Raw genomic sequence first — 21,561 nt, forward strand, 5'->3', positions numbered from 1 at the left:
TTGAATACGTTGTTTAAAACCCCTAGAATTTTTTTTAATATTTTCTAATTTTTTCATATTTTTCCTAATAATTTTTTTATGTGATCAAATAGACAGAAATTAGGGATTAAATTAAGGGGATGTATAAAAGTTTAATTCTTTTCTTGTATTTATTGCACATTTATTACTTGTAATAATTGTAAATTTATTTGTTTACATTATTTCATTGTTTATTTTACTCTAATTTAACTTGAGTTGACACACATCAAAAAGAGGTAGATTATAAATACCTAAATTTATTTTGATGTGATCAACTGAGTTAAGTTCTGCAGTTTTGATCCATTGTGTTTAAATGTGCAGGGATTTAGGAATACAAAAGTTGAAAGAGAAATGTAGCGAGCAAGAAGAATGATATGAGAAGTGAGTCGACGGGCTTGGTCCATTCGATGAACGAGGAGCTGCAGAAGAGTACATAAGCGGACGAAAAGGATGCGCACGACGTTTCTGAGGGGCGAGAAGTTGGGGAGGAATAACGTTCATCGCTTTTTCAAAATTCACGAGAATACGCAACAGAACATAAATGAATGAAAGAAGAAGCGTTAACACAAGTAGTTTTAATTAGTTTGGAGTTTTTGACGACTTCTACTCCAAGGTCCGTACTCGTTAAGCGCTCTCATTGGGCTCTCTATGAGCTCAAAAAGATTACAAGAATTTAAGTAAAATGTAATAAACTAAAATATACCAACAACAAGTAGAGTATAAGTTTTACTATCGATTGTTAGAGTGACTTTTCGGTGTCATCGGAGTCTTCTCGTAGCAGCGTGTAAGAACAAAAGTTATAATGAATGATGTTATGAAGCTGCCAGTTCAAAGCCTTTTTATAACACCTTCCCAGGCACCTGGGTCTCATCCGGACGCCCCCACCGGGGCTGACATGGTGTTCTTCCATCGAAACTTCATCCAGCAAGTTTTATCCATCTTCGGACGCCCAGACCACTGACATGGGCTGGCCAACCAGTGAGCGCCACCTCAAGTCGTCGTCTGGGTGCCTATCCACTTGTTCGGGTGCCTGGAGCACCTTCGGGCACATGAACAAGCTCTGGGCGCATGGAGCTCCTTTTCCAGCCTTTGTTTTACTTGAATATTGAGTTAGTTTAACAAGCAATAATATGTAAAGCAGAGTAATATTTACCAGTCTCCGGACTATCCGATCCTGACTTTGAGTTTTACTGAAGCTCTAAGTTGGATCGACGTCTACCGTTCTCTCAACCGGAAATGCATTCTTCTTGAATTACTCTGCTTTAGTGACTTACCTTTGTAGTCTCTTAACTTGTGTTTTGACCCACCATGTCTTCCTACCGGAATCACACATCTGGACTTCAACCAATCATCTGGAATTGAACATTCTGACTGGACTTCAGCCAGCTATCAGGTCCCGCAGACCTAACTTGACTTCCTACCATGATCACACATATGGATTTTAGCATGGTGTTAGGTCCTCTAGACTTATCAAGTTCTGTACACTTGATAAAGGATTAGATCACAACATAATCTAACTTTAACCTTTGTCATACATTAAAATCTGAGTTTGATCATTAGTGCAACCTGCACCAACAGACTGCTCAAGGATAATATTGAAGTTGGGTTCGAGTGACTCAACTCTAGATGTTTGGAGAATCACCCAAGAGACCAGACGAGAAAATGATCAACTTCGGAGTTGACCGTGTTCAAATGCCTTGATTAGGTCCAGACGCTTGGTTTATTTCGGCCACATCAACAAGCCATTGCGAAGAAGATCAATACTAGAGTACATGTCAGCCGACTCCAGGCGCCCAGGAGGCCTTGATCCTTTGGAAAGAAGCCGTTGCAGAGTGGATCGAGTCCAGGCGCCCAGACCGGGTCTAGAAGCCCGGGAAGCGCCATGTCAACAAATGACTAGTTGTGATTAGTAAAATATAAATAGAGCCCTGGTGCTCGAAGTTTAAAATATAACACAGTTGTACTTGTCATTTCGTTATTTGGATTTAAGCGCTCGTGTACTCAATTGCTGTAAGAAGCTACTCTGTCTTCACGAAAGAGTTCTTTTAGTGTGTTTTACATTGTCTTGGATTAGTAAATTCCCTAATTGTAAACCAAGTAAACTCTCGGCTTCTTACTCTATCTTATGTCTTTTATTTTATTTTAATTAAAGTGTATCCTTACTAAGATTGATAGCAAGAGAAAAATTCTAACTTGATTTGTAGAGTTATTCACCCTCTTCTAGTCAGTCTACCAAGACCTACAGAGACAACCCTATAAAATGGTTTTAGCGAAGGTTTAAAGAATGATTCCCTTACAATTGTTCATGTCGATTCTTGAGGTTTGACCAATAAGTGTTGCTGTACTTTCTAAGTATTAAGAGGCTAATCAAAGCAAGAAAAGTGCAAGCAAAGAAAGATTCATTATTGTAATGTCGTCTTCAATTTATTGCGTAATCTTGTTTACACTTCTTGTTAGTATTCTAGTATTTGTGCTTATATAAGGTTTCTTTGTTTCCAAGAAGGATGTTTTTATAGTGGAGGCTGTGAAGCAATATGTGAGGAGTGAACCCTTGAATTATTCATTTTAGAAAGATGAATACTAAGGGGGCGTTTGATTCTTTCCTAAAAATAGGAATCGGAATGAGAATCATTGTATTGTGGAATGGAAATGGGTATGAGCATAAATATTACTCTTAAAAGCAATGTTTGGTTAGTTGCATATTTTCTATCGGAATAAATCAAAATTTCCCTTTTTACCCTTAAAGGAAAATAAGAGAAAAAATTAGATGTGAGAGAAAGATGAATGTGAGAGAAAAATATGATGAAAGAGAATGATGAGGGAGAAAGTCTGATGAGAGAGAAAGTGTGATGAGAAAGAATGAAGAGAGAGAAAGTGTGATGAGGGAAAATGAGAAAAGAGAGTGTGATAGGAGAGATCATGATGAGAGAGAAAATATGATGTGAGAGAAAGTATGATGGGAGAGGATGAAGAGAGAGAAAATGTAATGAGGAAAATGAGGGGAGAGAGTGTGATGAGAGAGATTGAGGAGAGAGAAAGTGTGATGAGGAAAAAAGAGAGCAGGGAGTGTGATGGGAGAGATTGATGAGAGAGAAAGTATGATGAGAGAGAAAGTGTGTTGAGGAAAAAAAAGAGGGAGTGTGACAAGAGATATTGAGGAGAGAGCAAGTGTGATGAGAGCGAAAGTGTGATAAGAAAAAAAGAGAAAAAATAGTGTGATGGGAGAGATTGAGGAGAGATAAAGTATGATGAGAGAGAAAGTGTAATGAGAAAAAAAAGATGAAAGAGAGTGTGATAGGAGAGATTAAGGAGAGAGAAAGTGTGTGATAAAATGATGAGAGAGAAAATATGATGAGAGAGAACAAGGAGAGAGAAGTAATATGAAAAAAAAAAAAAATAATAAATTTTGATATTTGGTATTAAGGGAGAAAATTTTAATTTTAGGTCAAGAGTATTTTTGGAATAAAGGAATATTTTGGTTGATGAAAATAGGGTAATGACTCATTGAAAGGGAGGTACATGGGAATGAGTTATTACCCAATTTCAATGATTCATTCTCTTATTTGCATTCCTATTCCTATAATCCAAACATTAACAATGACAATCAATGATTCTCATTTTCATTCTCCACTCCTATTCTTCTAAACTAAATACCCCCTACATAAAATGAGAGATGTTAGCATTGAAATTTTCATATCAAGTTTTCATTATAACTTATTATCAAAGAAGTGAATGAACTCACCTCTTGTGTACTTGTCCTAACATATAGTACCAAGTAAAGTACCAAGCCGTTCATACTTCTAACTATTTTTTTTTTGTTAATTTTAAAAAAAATAATCACAAATAATTGATGGCCTTACACGGGGAGACGAAGATAATGTTTTCTGCTTTGAACATGCGTGAACGTAAGCCACTCTAACATGACAGCGACCTCCAACGACAATATCTCCCTCCAAATATAAATTTAATAAAATTAAAAGGACGTTATTTTCTTTGGGATAATTCAGTGATTAATCCAGATATTATTATTATTATTATTATTATTATTATTATTATTATTATTAGTAAGTGTGAGATTTAAATCGTAAATGTCTCTTACATGTTAATTATTATTTCAAAAATTAATAGTCATTCATAATTTATCTCCGTATTATTTTCTTAGACAGATTAAATTATAGTAATTATAATATAAGTGGTACAACTTATTATAATTATGATCATAATTAGTCATAATAATGTTAAATATTATATAATAGTCTAGGATCGCTTAGAACTTGTATGATACTTATTGATCTTTAAACGGGTCATCTTGTGATTTTATAATATGTAATTATAAAATTTTAAATATTCTTAATAGCATCGTACGATTTTACGATAATTCTAAATTAATTCGGTATAGAATTATGATCAGTTGACCTATGTTAGTAGCCGTGATACTAAAATAAAGATATTTTTTGAGATGAAAAATATGATAAAGTATTATTTTGATAATTTTTTTAATACATATTTTTTGTAATGGAAAAATAAATGACAAAGAGTATCCTTTTGCTCTATATACACTTTAACGATATACATTTATCATTTATAAATATGAATTGGAAGTATCACCAACCACGTGAGATGTTGGGAATTAGCTAGCGGATACCAATCTAATGAATCTGAAGTGACAAACAAACTTCCAGATGATCTAGTCAATAAACGACCGACTCATCATGCGTTCTAGCTCTGACATAAAAGTCAGATTGAATAAACTTCCAGATGATCTAGTGAATAAACGACTGATCATGCGTTTTAGCCCCCGGAGTAAGGTTGAATTAATTAGTACATAGCAGAATTATTATAATAAGATAAGGGTTTAAATTTTAATAAAATCAAGGAAATTTTTTTTACGTACTAATCAATTATAATTTTCAATTTATCTTTTGGTAGATGGTAGTAATTAAGATCGATCGTATGAAATTATTTGGATGAAGAATTTCATCTTTTACTGTAATACAGTAGCTCTGGCATAAAAGTCAGCTCCCATCGCTTTCTCTCGTAAAAGATGATAAGAAAAACACCTGGCTCACCGAACACACGTCGATATGCTCGAAGTTAGCTGGGTCGTCAAAATCACGACCATGTACAACGGAACGAATTTAAGTTGAAATGGATGGAATACCATCAAAATTAAGATGAATGATATCATTATCCGATCTGTTATACTTAATTATCCGATAATTAATTAAAGACGAGTAGCTGGTGAATTATGAAAGTATGTATATATAAGAACTATTCATCCAAACTTAATGTCGAATTTAATTATAATAATTAAAAGGATTATGAATAAACTACATTTTAGAGTCTACTTCATAGCGTTGGAGCCATCTGTTGGGCGAGCAAAGAGACAGATGTGGGGTGAGAAGGAAGGTTATGTGCACATGAAAGGAGGAAAACTACACATTTTTGTTCCTAGTCAGCCTGTCAATTCATTCTGGTCTATGTTTTTTGGACTAGGATGAAACACATAGAATTATCATCGAATCGTGACGGTAATTCAGTTACAATTGATTACGATATTTCCTTAGATTTATCGTCATCTCAGGTTATAGTTTGGATCGGGATGGATGATCGAAGATCGCTCGAAGGTTACCCTTGCTCGGCGACAAGTAACCTGGTCACTTGCCCACCACCGACAATTTTCGGGCGGCCTCTGGCAACCCACCCCGAATCAAACTATAACTTAGGGGGATGATGAACTAAGAGATGAATCGCAATCAATTAAGGCTATCACAATCCAATCGTAATTCCATGTGATCCATCTCCTAGTCCATAAAAATATGATGAACTCAGGGAGGAATCACAAATAATTACGGCTATCACAATCTAATCGTAATTCCATGTGATCCATCTCCTGGTCCATACAAATATGATGAACTCAGGGAGGAATCTAATCAATTACGACTATCACAATCTGATCGTAAGTTTATGTGATTCATCTCTTGATCCATAAAAATATGGATTAGGAGATATGATCTCTTCCTTCCTTCCTTGACCAAGTCAAATAAATGAAGAAATATGATTATGTTGTATTGGGCCAATAAGGGCCGATGCATCCGGCCCATGTCTCCGTTTTACCCTTTTTAGTTCAGTGCTCACTGGTGTTAGGGTTCTTTTATGAAGAACCTGACTTGAACCGTATTAAGTTTGGTCTCAGTCCGTATCTAAGTCGGACATATAAGTATTCGATTAATTCGGTTCATAAATTAATCAAATTAATTGAAAATCGATTTAATATTGACTAATTAAATCAAATCAAAATTTTACTAAAATTAAATTAATTGAATTAGTTATTTCAGTTAATATCAAATTAATTAAATTTATTTAAAATAATAATAATAAAATTTATATAAAATTAAAATCAAATTAATCAAATGTTCATATCTGGTTGAGTACTGGTTCGGCCATATCATCCTCAGTTCGGCGGTTCCTCATCCGGCACGCCAAATCTAGCCTCGCATTCCTTATCTAATCCTCCGCCGTCCACCCCCCACGTTTGCGATATTATCCGTCCGATTGTATGACGGCGGCCTGTAGGCGATCCATTAAACTGGACGCGACCACCGAGTCGGTGCCCGTCCCGTTCCGTCATCACGGCGGCAATTTAACGCGGCTTTTCCATGGTAGGGTAAGGTAACGGCGTCACAGTTCCGCTGCTGCTCTCGACGCCTCACGACGAAATCGGGAGAGTGTCCGCGTTCGAGGGATTTCTTGGGATCCAATCGAAGAGGAGGATTTGGGAGGCGGAAGTGGGAGTAAGGGCGATGGCCATGAGAGATCTTATTTCCGGAGGGGCGGCGTGTGCCGTCCCCGGCAGCGCCTCCCCTTCGAATCCCTTTGGCGCCCTCGCCAACGCGATCCTCGGATCATCGTCCAAAACCCAGGTAGCGCTTCTTTCGTCCTATTGATCTGTTCTACTTGTGCTTTTGCCTTGGAATTGCGATTTTATTTATATGCTCCTCTTTGGTATCTTATTGGAGTTGAAGGCTTGATGCTACTTACCTTTTTCGTTGGGCTTGTCGGCTGGTATATTACAGTTTGTATTATTGAAAAAGGTTTAATTTAATGAAAAAGTTACTCACTTGTTGGTTCCCAAGTTGTTCTTGTGATAGATGTAGGCTAGTAACCACATGTTTATGTCTAATAAAATTTTCAAATCGTATAATACGACCCGAATCCTGGTTTTCTTCAGATTTTTTAAATCCTGTCGCATACATGACTGAGCTTAGTTCTTCATTCTAGCTCTTGTTATTTGTATGACAACAACAGCACAAATCTGATATCTTTTGCTTTTGATTCTTCTTTTATTTATGTACAGAGTGATTAATGTTGTTCTAAACCTTGGTATGATTATTTGTTACGGTAGAAAATCAAGTTGTTGGGCACGAGCATTTTTTTTTTTTAAAAAATTAACATGGTTTTATATGGTATGAAACTTTCAAGAGGTTACTTAACTTGTATGAAGTACATCTGCTGGGGATCAAAATGGTTGAGGTATCTGTTTCATTCGTTTCTGTAGAATGAAGTGTCACTTAGATTAGTCACACAGATTCATCTCGAAAACTGGAGAATGTTGTCATGTATAAAATCTATAGTTAAATCTCTTTGAATAAAATATCTCTATGTATGGACAGTTATAAGGTGTTAAGCATATTTATAAAACTTGGATTTCACCTACTAGTCTGACTGAAACAGGAATCAGAACCCTGCTTGATCCAGTTCATTTCACAAGAAAAAAAAACTCACGATGATCATTTTTTCTACATTCCTCTAGAAGGTGTTTAAAGATAAAAAAAAATCATGAACTTTATTTTTAGTTGTGCTTCAAACATGTTCATATAGACTACAAAATCTCTATCTTATCTTTCTTAATATGAACTTCAAATCCTCCTAACTCTTAAATTAAGGTTCATCACCGGGTGTGAAGAGACAAAATTAGTAGTTCATTTGGAATTCTCCAACTATGGTTTGCTAACAAGTTGCATAATATAAGTATGCTTTATTAGCAGTATTCTAATCAATTATTTGCCTATGCCACTGTCTTACCTGATCCCACAAACAAATACTTCATAGGAGCTAAAGGGATTACCAGGAACCGCTATCAGTGTGCCCGGTTCTTCACCAGACTTTAGATCTGAAGCTCCTTTGTCCACTATACCAGGTTTTGAAAATGAGGGTCAGCAGCAACAGCAACTACATGGGCATGTAAATTCCTCATTTTGCATTTTACATATCCTCCATCTTCTGGTGCATCACTAATTCTACTCATCTTCAATCACAGAACTCTGAGTTTATCAATAATTTTCGCTCCGCCAATGATGGGGTTCTTGCAGATGCTTGGAAGGAAATTCGGCAACCTCCTCTTCACACGCGGGTCAGCGAAATTGAACCTCGGTTTCAGGAATTTGAACAAATATATAACCGTGGGCTTCCTCCTGTTTGGGATGGTGTGTTTCACATCTTTATATCATAATACTCACACAACGAGCATATTTGATTGAGTTTTTACACTTAATTCATTCCAATTTATTCGCACTAGTTGAATTGTTTTTATTAGTTCCCCTTTTCAGTCATAATTCTTGATGTAAGTTTACAATATCTTCACATCAAAATGCTAGCAAGTGAAGTTGTTTTATGCATGCACTAGAGTTCAGATGCCAAACTATTTGGACATAACTCTCCAACGTACATTGTTTTTCCAGAGTTCTGTCCCCCTATATTTTGCATAATTATCAAATCATTCCCTTGTACCAACCAAGCAGCTTTCTTATTTCTATATCCATGAGTGGATATTGGAAGTCAGCTTGGGCTAAAGTTTAAAGATTGATTATTTGAGTTCAGATAATCATTGATGACTCAAAGTTTTAAAACATGATTATTTTCTTTTTCAAATTCGAAGGATTAGTTGTAACAATTATATACAGATTTTAGTTTTGCTTGTCATGAATTTTCTGAACAAGGTAATAGAACCCTGAATAGGTGTTGTCTAGATATTCAATTTTATGTTATGAACATGATCAATTTTCTTTTACCATTCATTACCATAATAAAGATATTCCTCCATGTAATGCTTGCTTAGTTGGAGGTGTTCCTTCAAGTTTTTGGTTCTCCAGGTCACCTTGATTATTCACTATTTTCTTAAATTGTAGCAGTGATCATCAATACATTTATGCCAGTGCAGCAGCTTTTTTTTTACTTTTGAGAGAAAGGAAGGCACTCAACCTACCCATAAACTCATTGAGAATAAGGTTTAAGCACAAGGTTTGGACATAATTCTAATTTGTAACTAATAGAGAGTTAAATTAACAATGCTGAATGCTAGTAAGGTATAATATTATAAAAATGGAAGGGTTTCCTTTCAATGCGAAGCTGTGTAGTTGCTGCAAGAGCACTGCTAAAACACTACAGAAATCATGTTTTTGTTCTTGATGACGTACACATTTACTTCTTGCCAGACCTATGAAATCCATACCAACGCATATACATGGTCCTTATGCTTCTAGATACCAGAGGTGATGGCCTCGGTTACTGCATTTGCCAGGATATTAGGTGCAATGTGCATGCAATTGTCATGTTTACAGTAATTTCAACCCTCCTTAACAGAGAGTGTATGTCGGAATTGTGTTAATTACCTTCCATGAGCTTAATTCTTGGCGTAGTGGCATGATCAAGGTTCAAATTTTCAGTAAAGGTGTTGGCATTGTTAGCCTTAAAGTCTCAGTGCTGAGCTATGCTGCCATTTTGTAAATCTGATTGTGTTGGTTTTAGACTGACTCCTCCCCTATGTTCCTCTCCCTGTTGACTTATAAAAACAATAAGTGTCCTTTTGTCCTTTTAAATCATCTCTGCGATGACTTTTTAATGTGTTCACAAAGTAAGCTGCTTTTCAGTAGATCAGCTTGAGTTTTGAGCACACTCCAAACATGCGAGCATGATATATGATGTAGTTGATACGCGTGTGTAACATATATCCTTCAACTAGTTTATCTGATTTTGAAGTAATAACAAAATAAAAAACATTTGCCACCACACTTGAATACAAATTGAGGGTTGAAAAGCAGTTACATTTACTGAAGTTAGTATCCTACTCTTGCTGTTGAATTCAATTCTCTTCTGATTTTTGAGGTAAGTGCATAGGCTAGTTGATTTTCTTAGCATAGAAACTATGTTCAAGGCTGATCAAAGGTGAGCCTAATTTGAATACATTTATCATATCCAAGAAACTTAGAAATTGTGCTTGATGGATTAAATGTTATGTTTGGAAATAATCTTTGGGCTAGTTTAGGTTTCTTCTCATGGTCTTTGAAGCTTTCAATAAGTAGGTATGGATGTACCAATGTCAGCTCTTATGTTGAATTTTGGTTTTAAGACAGAAGCTTATAATTATATTTTGACTATAAAAATGTAATTTCAACTTATAGTAAGGGCACTTTATTGTGATTTTTATGTGTGCATAACTTTACCTTGCAGGGCCACCACAAGGCGTTTTATCTAGATTTCTGCATTCCTTTGTAGACAGTGGGCGCGCAGGTGTTCCATTTCATCCTGCAACACTACCTGTTCTTGGATTATCTCAAGGTGACAAGCAATGCATACGTGATAGGAGCTTCATAATGGCACACCACATTTTTGCTGATAAGAGTGAAGATTACATTAATGCACAGGCAAGAATTGGGTTTTCTCATATATCATTCACATATTACTCTGGCGGGGCGGAACCTAGTTTGCTTTATCAGTTCTATCTCCCATTTTAAGTTGATAACAATTAATTGTCTCGTTCCTGTTACACTTTTAGTTTAACTGAACATTCTGATTTTAACACAGTTTAGTTTCTTTCATTTTCACAATAGTTACAAAAGGGAGTTTATCGAACTTTGGAAGCTTTTTTAATGTAATCAAGATACTTAGTTTTTGTTTTTTTTTTCATTTTCTTTTATTGTTATTGTTTTTTCACTTGTTGTCATAGTACTTTCAATTGTCTTTCCATCAGATATGTGTGTAATTTCTGATAGGTAATATGCCTTAGGTAAATGCTTTGCTACATTCGCTAGATATTGATGGCAACCAAGGCCTCAGGGAACCCATGCGTGGACAATTTCGAGAGCTGGAGGAATATTGGACTGAAACTCAAGGTTCCCTGAGATCTGGGATGCCTAATTTTGCTGCTGATAAATGGGCTTCTGAATTTGCTCAACAAAGGGCAAGTGGGGATCCTGAGACATGGGCTCACTCTTTTGAACAACAGCATGGCATCAATGGTTGGGCATCTGAATTTGAACAGGTAGCATTTTTTTCAAACATATGTCTCACATAGTGTTTTCTGGATATTTTACTGACAAAGAAGGATCATCATGAATTTTTTTTATAGCTATTGATTAGCAAATACAGATGTAATTTTGTGTAATAGCAAATCATGTCAGGATTAACTCCCTCATTGATAAAGAACTAACATCGCCTTTGCACGACTAGAAGCATGAGAATTTGCACAAAATGCAAAATGCAAAAAAGATATATTTATAAAATTTTTCCCCTCCACATAGACATTCAATGCGGTGAAAAGGTCCTTAACCAAAAGCTAGCATCTAATAAATAAATAATTATTAAACTATTATTCTTTTCTGAGTATATGGTTGAGTGATAGGAGGGGATAACACGGAGATGGATTCTTTGACCCACCCCCTAATTAGGGTGGTGGCACTAATTCCAGTGTGGTTCTAAGCATGTTGACTTTCCAAGATATCTTTTAACTTTACAAGTTCAAATATACTCATGAACCCATGGAAGATTGGATCATGTTTTATAATACTGGGCGGCCTTTATTTAGCCCCCTAGGGTTTGGGGTATGCCATGTACCTCTTTCATCTTCAAAATTTTGATTTTATTCCTTAATTTGAAGAACATGAAAATTAAGTTAACAAAATTGGGTAGACAAACAAAAATATAAAATTTATATGATAATTTTAAGAACTTTCACATATGGCAATTAGAGGTTTTTTTTTAATTTCATTTCTCACTTAGGAATTTGAAGTTGGTGCATGAAGATTTATAGACTAACTGAAGTAGACATTATGTTGTGGTGGGTACATGAAAAACCACCAAACTACAGTAAGGGTACAGTAAGGGTGTATCTACTTGAGGGGAGGAAGAGGGGAATGAAAGTAAGAAAGCTGGGGAAGGGAGGACGGGACTAAAGGGAGAGAAGAGAGACCTTCCTTGTTTTGGCTATTTGAAACTAGAGAAAAAAGAGAAAATGAGAAAAATTATCATAGTTAGTTTTTTGTTTTATTATTCCTGAGAGTTGTTGGGTTAAATTAGTCGTTTCTAACATTTTCATGTTACCATTACCCTTTTGTCAATTTTGGGGTGCAACTAAATTATAGGAAAGATAACAGAGTTTTTTGTTCCCTTCTTGTTTCTTCATTTTCCTGTTCATCAAAATAGATAAGGGATCCTTCCTCCTTTCTGTTCCATCTCTTTTACTCGAGCTCCATTCCCCTAAAGTAGAAACAACCTAAAGGTCGACTTATTTGAATTGAAAGCTAGGATGGGAAGGAGGAGAGCAAGTGGTACAAAATTGTACACAAATGATGGAGCTCCATGTGTAATTTTGTATCTTTCCCTATCTCGCCTAATTTTTCACCCTAGTAAACCAACCTAAAACTTTTCATGTGTATAAAAGGTCAGTGGAGATGAGAATACTGTGGCTTCTAGGATGGTATTTGAGGTTATATGATAATATAAACTTTATTTATTTATTTTTTTGGTTTGTATTTAAAATTAGAAAAAAAGGACCTGTTAGATAAGATCAATTAGTTGCCAATAGTGATATGAAAGCTTAAAGCCAATTTCACTTGAAAACAAAATATCTTTGTTTAGCTAGCGGCGAAGAACCTGCATGATCTACACTAGATACTCATCAATAAACCAGAAAATTTCTGTAAACTAAATCAGTGAATTTCTCCTACTTGATACATGTTTATTGAGTTATTATTATTGATGAATCTCAGCACTCTATGCAATTTTTTTGTTTAAAGTGATTGTTTTATTTCTTAAGCCAGTTTGTGAGGGATTTGGTGAGGATATGAAGAATTGTTGTTGATGGTGTCATACTTTGTTATACCATACAAATCATAAAGTGGTGATTTGTATTATCAGTTGTTGCCTCAGATTTCACCAATTTGGCATTGGGACTTGGCACTGCAAGTTTGAAAACCTCAATATTTCATGGATTGATCAAGCAGGATTGACATACTACTAGTGGAATATATGAAATAGGAAAGCAAATTAATCTTTAAATATTTAATATGATCATATTATATATCATATGATTTTGGGATAAGTATTTGCATAAGACAATTGGCTTGGGGCTGTCAATGGCGATGGGCAATTATAATAATCATAATTGATGAATCACTTCTTTTCTGAAAAATGATCCAAACTACTTGATTACCTACAAGTAATATATATTTTTGCCATGCGAATTTAACTAATACTCGTTTGGGTCAATTCAATTAGAACTTACATCCTAGTTTCTGTTATTGTGTCTTTGCAGTAAGTGTTTATTCATGATTGTTCAGTGTTAATGTGATATTGATGGCTTCTAAAATCTTTTTGATTATAGTACATTGGCAAGATGGATTTTTGGTTCTCTCTGTCTTGTAATGGCTTCACTTTGACATCTCTTGCTTACATGAACAGTCTCAGTTGGCAAGAATTGGCCAGGTCAGAGGTGCAAACATGTCGCAAATAGCAGCAATGGAACAATCACGAATGCTTGCACATACATTGGCACAAAATGACGATCCAAAATTTCAGGTATGCAGCTGCTCTCTCTCTCCCCCAAAGTCCCTCTCACCTAGGAGGTCACTTGGTACTGTGATTTACTCCCTTCATCTCGCTGTGGGACGTTTGGGGTGAGCGAGTCACCTTTTGCCAGGATGGTTGGTGCACACTTAATGCAAGTCCTTAGTGCTTATTAGCCATGTCTACTGAATATTGAGATCCCCACTAATAGAAGAATCACAGAATTACTCTTTAACACATATGTTGTGCGACTTCCAACTTCCTGCCTGATCAGACTAAGCTTCAGATGCAATGTCCAGGACTGATCCAAGCTAACCAAAATACTGCCACGAAAGGTCCACGGACTGAGAACTAGGCCATACACTTTAGTCACCTCCATATCCATTATTTAATTATTGTAAATCTTCCGTTTTGCAGTGATTGCAACATTGCGATCTATCATTCCTATTGTCAGAGGAAGAATCTTTAACTCTTCTTTCCCATAGTATGAGTAGGCTGGAGCAGAGGCATTATCTTGTAGGGAAGTTATGATGGTTCTTTTTTTGATTGGAATCAGGAGTTCAGGAAATTGTTATATAGATTGAATATCCCTTTGTTGAGGTCACTGTTGGTAGAACTGGTACATAATAGTATTGTGAGTGGCCTGAAGGAGTTTCTTAAGGTAACATACACCTCACTGTCAGTAGGCATGATTGGGGAAGATAGCAAAGTCAGTAGAAGTTATGGCAGGGTTGGGGAAAGAAGACAGCATTTCAGTAGAGTTCCAAGGACTTACATAACATGGTCTTACAATTTTTAACTTGTTGCCATATTTATTGTGTTTTTTGTGCTATTTAGAATAATCTGCGTCAAAAGTTTGTCATTGATGTAATGTACTGTTGCCTATATGGTCTCTGGAGTATGCTTTGTAAAAAAGTGTATTTGGGTTTTGCCAGTGTTCTAACATGCAACTTAATTTTGGCCACAGAATAGTTAAAGTTGATGAAGCAGGAGCGTTACTATCTCATACAAAGATTAAACAAAGAGGAATCTTAATACTGGAAAGATGAAAATACATTGAAATTTACACCTTTTTATAGGCTCAAACCTAAATAGAATTAGAAATAAATTAAAACAACTAAATGTAGAAAAGATTATTTTAAAAGGCAGCCACCTAGGTTGTTTTGACAAGGGATCACTTTCTAGTTGTTAGGTGGGCCTTGTTAGGCGACCATTAAAAAGCGAGTTAGGCTGACTGCCTAGGTAGTCCAGGTGAGTCTAAGATTTAAATTTTTTTTTTCTATTTCTTGTTGGTAAATTTGATATTAAAAGGTAACTCTAATTATCCTATTATCCCATCCTACGCCTGTTGTTCATACGAGCCTCTGATCTAATGCAAAATATGCCCTGCTTTTTTTTTTCACTCAATGTCGGTGATTTTGTACAAATTTAAGGCCATTTTTAGCCATCTTTTCTTTGTTCTTTTTTTTGCCATTTTTCTTTGTTACAATGTAAAATGTTTCATTGTTCTTACGTGGTTAGCTATTTTACTTATCGACTATGACATACATTTGGAATCATATTTTGATTGATTAAGGGTACAGGTACCATATATATGCATTCATATTAGTTATTATTGATTTAATATGCTTCTCTTTCATATCTTAATATGATTTTAATTTTTAATATTGGCTATCTAGGCTCGCACCTTTTGATTAAGTGCTGGGCAATGAGCCGACTGCCTACAACCTTGAACCACCTTTCAATACTTAATAAAAATAACCTTATTCCTTATTCCTAAAGGAACTCAACCAAACCAGGTAGTAAATGTAATAACAAATAAGGAAACGTAGATTAAACTTCTACCAGACTCGTATCATCCTAAATAAGACAATTACCGACTTGGAAATCATCGACTACTCCTAAAGAGGAGAGCTTACCAAAATAAACTTAAAAACATTTAAACCTTCAATTCCTTGTTTGTATTGCCCATGGGAATCATTTTTTCGATTTTTTTTTCAGAAATAGCTAATTTTGATTTAACTCAGTTGAACCTTAACTGTAATTCACAGTACTGAAACTGGAGAATTACTAAAGATGGTTTCATTTTTGAGATCTCTTATTAATTGTGTATGAACAGAAAGAGAATCAACACATGCTAGTTCTTTTGATTATTGTAATCTCTCAATTTTTTCTAACCAACATTTTTCTATAATTTTCCTAGAATTCAAAATTCCTCCAGTTTGTTTCAAAGATGAGCAGAGGTGAGCTTATAGTTGATGAGAACCAAATCAAACCAGCCACTGGATCCATTGCTAATAATTGGGTCGATGAATATCAAACACAACATAGTGCTGGCCCCAGCTCTTGGGCTGATCAGTTTGTGCAGGAAGAGGTAGGCTAACATCTACTTCACTTAAAAAAAATTCTATTTACGTATAAGAATAATGGAAGAAGTGTTTGTTGCATAATTGAATTACTACTTAAGGTCAACCAACCTCAAGGCCATTTTTAGTGAAGATCTTTGTAATGATAATAATGGTCTATATGATGCCAATTATCTATCTTAGGACAATTCTTTTTCTTTGAAAACAATCTTAGAAAGTTCCTTTTTTTGTAGCTGATTTTTATTGTTTTATGTTTTTACAGCTTCCACAAGGAAGGGAAACATGGGCAAAAGAGTTTGCCAAGGAATATACACAGCAGGTTGTTGATGATAAGTGGGTTAACGAGTTTTCCAAGTTGCATGTCCATGACTGGGCTGATGAATTTGGACAGCAGCTTGCTAATGGAGCTTTTGGTGAAAGTACAGCTGACGATTGGGCAAATGCATATGACAAGTTCAGTTACTCAATTTCCTTCTAACATTCTAATATTTAATACTTATGGCACTGCTCTTTTTTATGAGGGAAATAATGTTTTCCTTTCTGGCACGGATTATAATTTTAATTTATTAGCTCATATTTATACCATCATCTTCTCATAATTTTCTTCATTTAGGTATCTCGATGAGCAACTTGTGGCTTCTAAACAAGGATCTAGTGCTTCAAGAGGGGTCTATGTTTTCGCTGATATGAATCCTTATGTTGGCCATCCCAATCCTTTAATAGAAGGACAGGAGCTGTTTCGTAAAGGGCTTTTAAGTGAAGCTGTTCTTGCACTAGAGGCTGAAGTTCTGAAGAACCCAGATAATGCTGAAGGCTGGAGATTGCTGGGAATTACACATGCTGAGAATGATGATGACCAGCAGGTGATATTTTCTTATCCTTCAAGGTTGACCTATTGAATATTCTACATTTTAAGTTTGCACAAAACCGATTGTTCGACGTACGGTATACTTGATGGCATGATCAAAAGACATCTTGTACTGTACTTGGCTGGATGATTTAAATGTGTTGTTTTAGTAAATTACCTAAACTTGAGTATTGTGTCATGTCAACCTTTGACATGCCTTAGCACATTATGACACGTGTCAAGTTGGTACATTTCACTTTATCATCTTCGTTTGTAGCTACTTGATTCATTCGATTTGTAGTCAAAATTGATAAAATTCAAAATATACATTATCAGAATGGAGAGACCCAAACACAGGTCCTATCAGACTGGACTACAAAAGAAATCTTTTCACTATAATCTTTTACGAAATTGAAACTTCTCTGCTGTATAAGTGTTTTATGTATGAAATGGGAACTCCAGGTGCATCATACATTACTGAGGGTCATGTCTCAAATATGTTGCCCAGTTACTTTAATTGTTGGAATGTTGTGTTTTTGTCTTATTGCTAATCCTTTTGCATGACCAACTTGTTTAACATGCTTAGTTCTGTGACCTCTTACACTACTATGGAAATCACCTTCCCCCTTGATTTTCTAATTGGTGGATCTTTTATATCTCACACCATTTCATCAAAGTTGTCAAAGGAAATATTAGTAAATGTTGCTTTCCATGTTTTATCCATTCTGTTTTTGAAATTTATTTGCATACAATTGATTGGTGCCTAGTTATTCTTTCTTTGACAGTCTTCATTCTCCATCAGTGATAGGTCCAGTGAGAAAATTAATTATAATGTCACTATTATTTTTTTCTTCTTCTGGAATTTAGTTTGTTGACCCTGCTTCTATTTCAGGCTATAGCAGCCATGATGCGTGCTCAAGAAGCTGATCCCAGAAACCTAGAAGTTCTCCTTGCACTTGGAGTGAGCCACACAAATGGTAACTATTGCAATTTATTTTGTTTTTCTTTATTCAAGCTGCCTATTTGTTTTTTTTTTGTGGGTGTGAATATGAAAGTATTACCATTCTAAAACTTGCACGTTTTATTTAGAGGTGAATGCTTTATTCAGTACAGCAATATCATGGTGATAATAGGTGTATTTTTAAACTTCTTTGTTAGTGTTCTCTTTATGTCAATTTTTGGAGCTTGAACATTTGGTTAGCATGTTCAATTTGCAGATAAAAAATCTTTAAATCATGGAGGTGTAGTTTTGAGCTTGAACATTTGGTTAACATGTTCAGTTGTACAGATAAAAATCTTAAACCATGGAGGGGCAATGTTATTGCTATCTTGTTTTTTCAAGTATTTTCTTTTTGTAGATTTTTTTCTTGTCAATATCTTTTTCCTATGTCTATGTAATTGTTTCATAAATTGTGATGAAGGATATCAGCAATTCATAATTGTAAAGAATATTATTCAGTCTCTAGACTGATTCTTTTTTACTCGGTTGTTGAACACAGAACTTGAGCAACCGGAGGCATTGAAGTACCTCTATATGTGGCTTCAAAACCATCCAAATTATGGTGTTTTAGTTCCACCACAGTTGGCAGATTCTCCATATCATGCCGATGTAAGTATTTGCATCGTAGTATATATTGTATTATTGCTTGGCTTAGGAAACAAAGGAGATGTTCTGACTTTGTCTGACATTCCTAATTTATGGGAACCTGAGTTGACATTCGTTTAAGCAATCATATGCAGTGGATAACTCTGCCATTATATTATTTGATTGTTTGGTTTTCCCTAATTATATGACACTGCACTTCAAGAATCAAGCTGACAAGCTCCATCTTGAAGCCAGAAAAATCAAACTTAATATTAACAGCTGCCCATTCTTGTCTGTTTAACTGGTTTGTCACTAATATTGAATTTGTCATAAATGATGTGAAATACTTTTGAAGTTTGAATAATTTTTTATATGTCTTAATGTTGAGTGATAATTTTTTCATTTATTAATATCAGGTTGCAAGGTTGTACAATGAGGCAGTTCAAATGTCTCCCGAGGATGCTGATGTCCACATAGTTTTAGGAGTCTTGTACAATTTGTCAAGGGAATATGATAAAGCCATAGAGTCCTTCCAAACAGCATTAAAACTAAAGCCTCATGATTATTCACTATGGAATAAGCTTGGTGCAACACAAGCAAACAGTATCCAGAGTGCTGATGCCATATCAGCCTACCAACAGGTAGCTTTATTTGTTGGTTATATTTTCTATTCATTTAGCCATCAGGTTCTGTACTTGATTAAGTAATTTTGCTGATATTTATGTGGAGTAATTTTCTTTTATTATATATACACTATATTTGTGTATAGTTTTGTACATGTATCTACATAAACAGCTTGTAATGAGCCTGTGAATGATCCTCATAACTAGCCTGTTTATGATCTGTTAACAGCTTTGTGGTTGAAAAATGTCTTTGACTGTTTTTAGCAAGCACACATGTTCTAGTTTGTATGTTTATGAGATTAAAGCATTGTTCAGTCTCGTATTCCGTCATACTAATGAGGTTTTACCAAGCTGAGCAACAAACTTTTTTGCAAACATTTTATTCATTTATAGTGTTAACCAAATGCAACAATTAAACTCTTAATTGGTAGCTACCTAATCAATTTGTCTCGAATTCCATTAGATTCAGAGCTTCTTCTGCAGTTTTCTCTTCACAATCTTTAGATGGTACAACATAGCTAATTTGAACAGCAGAATTCCCTTCGTCATTCCAGTTGATCTTCAGTTTTGTGACATATTCAGTTATATTACCTCTGCAACTTCAGATCAAAGCAAGACTTTGTTTCCATTTTCCATTAGATGTTAGATAGGCTTTTGCTTTTGAGGTAGTTCACTAGGCTTTGATATGACTTCATAGTTTTCTCCATGAATTCTTTCTCTCCACAGCAGCTTGCTAGACCTTAAAAAAGGATGATATTTGAGGTTTTGCCACATATCAATGTCCGGTATCCTCTATGCAACCACATAGTTGTTCTATCAGAACTTTTTCATTGTCTTGTGCTTTTTTAGCTTTGTTTATGTACTGACCTTTTTTACTTTTTCCATGCTTGCAATTTCTAAATAGGCACTAGACTTGAAGCCCAATTATGTTCGTGCGTGGGCAAACATGGGTATAAGCTATGCAAATCAGGTTTGTTCTTTTCAAAGCAAGCTTCTATGTCATCAGCATTTTTTAAGTAATGCCAGGTCACACATTCTTGGAGAAGTACATGTTAGAACACTTGGTTAATGCAAATAATGTCTCTGAATCTTTTGAACAATCCTTTTTCCTTTTTTAAATGGCAAATAAAAATTGAAGTGCCCAGAATTTTTGCTCAAGTACTATGATTCTACTCTTGGATATTGTAGAAGTGGGTGAAATAGATGTACTTCTTGATGAAAGAGAACCATTACATAGTATATAGCTAGGATCCATGACAAAATATTAAACCTAAATTTACCAAATTTGGACTAAACTCGTAACATTAATAATTCTATTAACCTAATAATACACTTCTTCTCCCTCAAATTGATCTATGCTTGTTTAAACTAGAAAAGAACTTTGAAAATTCCTTTTACTTAAGATTAGAGAGAGAGAGAGCTGAAGAACATGTCTCTTATTAATGATCACACTGCATCAAGGTCTGATTCAAGCTCTCTGCCCATTGAAGAGCATGATGATTTTTGACAGATTACTGATTGGTTTATGGTACTTTGTTCCAGATGGTTTTCAGTCAGCCAAATAAGGCACTTATTGTTCCTTTTAATTGTTCAGGGTCTATATGAAGAATCTATCCGATACTATGTTAGGGCACTTGCTATGAATCCAAAAGCAGATAATGCCTGGCAGTATTTGAGGATTTCTCTCAGGTACGCTGCGAGTAACTATCTTCTATTCCTTTTTATTAATTTATAAGAATAAAGGTGAATCAAATCGTCCACAAATTCATTGTCTGTTTCTGCAGCTGCGCTTCTCGCAATGACATGTTTGACGCCTGCGACTCTCGAAACCTTGATATTCTCCAAAAAGAATTCCCACTCTGATTCAATTCTTCCATTGTGGAGGGTTTTAATGGACAAATATGGGACTTAGCCTTCTGATTCTTTAACTCTGGGTTGCCGTCCCGTTTTAAGTTAACAAAAAGAAGGGGCATCTCGATGAGGCATATTTTAGAGTGTCAAGTACATGACAAAGCTTATCGATACATCATGCCCGTAGCTTTGAGTTGAACATGCTGATGTACTACTGTCCCAGAATATGCACACATATTGCCATGAATGCAGTCCCTGAATCACTCAAGATTAACTTCATGGTTAAAAAGGTCGCTTGTAGAATGTGAATTCACGTACGTCTCCATTTATCTCCCTTATCAACAATCAATAAATGCTACTTTGTCAAGCTTTGTAATTGTCATCATTCAATAATCATACTTAAATGTAAAATCTTTGTTAACTGGAAAA

The 21,561-nt window shown here is 35.3% G+C and overlaps 1 protein-coding gene across 2 annotated transcripts; it reads left to right on the top strand.

The window, feature by feature from the left end:
- The first annotated feature begins 6,683 nt into the window (after nucleotides 1-6,683).
- Nucleotides 6,684-21,553, top strand: LOC121974275 (peroxisome biogenesis protein 5). Of its 2 annotated transcripts, none has more exons than XM_042525258.1 (15): nucleotides 6,684-6,941; nucleotides 8,131-8,262; nucleotides 8,339-8,504; nucleotides 10,528-10,721; nucleotides 11,084-11,338; nucleotides 13,750-13,872; nucleotides 16,064-16,234; nucleotides 16,489-16,679; nucleotides 16,840-17,089; nucleotides 17,966-18,050; nucleotides 18,573-18,682; nucleotides 19,075-19,299; nucleotides 20,186-20,251; nucleotides 20,876-20,970; nucleotides 21,066-21,553. In XM_042525258.1, the coding sequence occupies exons 1-15, from the start codon at nucleotides 6,822-6,824 to the stop codon at nucleotides 21,142-21,144; spliced, it is 2,262 nt and encodes a 753-aa protein (XP_042381192.1). In that variant the 5' UTR covers nucleotides 6,684-6,821; the 3' UTR covers nucleotides 21,145-21,553. The 2 variants fall into 2 exon arrangements, with proteins under 2 accessions (XP_042381192.1, XP_042381193.1); XM_042525259.1 differs by having other exon boundaries at nucleotides 6,685-6,941; nucleotides 13,756-13,872.
- Nucleotides 21,554-21,561: the final 8 nt, after the last annotated feature.

Source organism: Zingiber officinale, chromosome 4B (assembly GCF_018446385.1).
Source record: "Zingiber officinale cultivar Zhangliang chromosome 4B, Zo_v1.1, whole genome shotgun sequence".
In the NCBI taxonomy this organism is placed as follows: domain Eukaryota; kingdom Viridiplantae; phylum Streptophyta; class Magnoliopsida; order Zingiberales; family Zingiberaceae; genus Zingiber; species Zingiber officinale.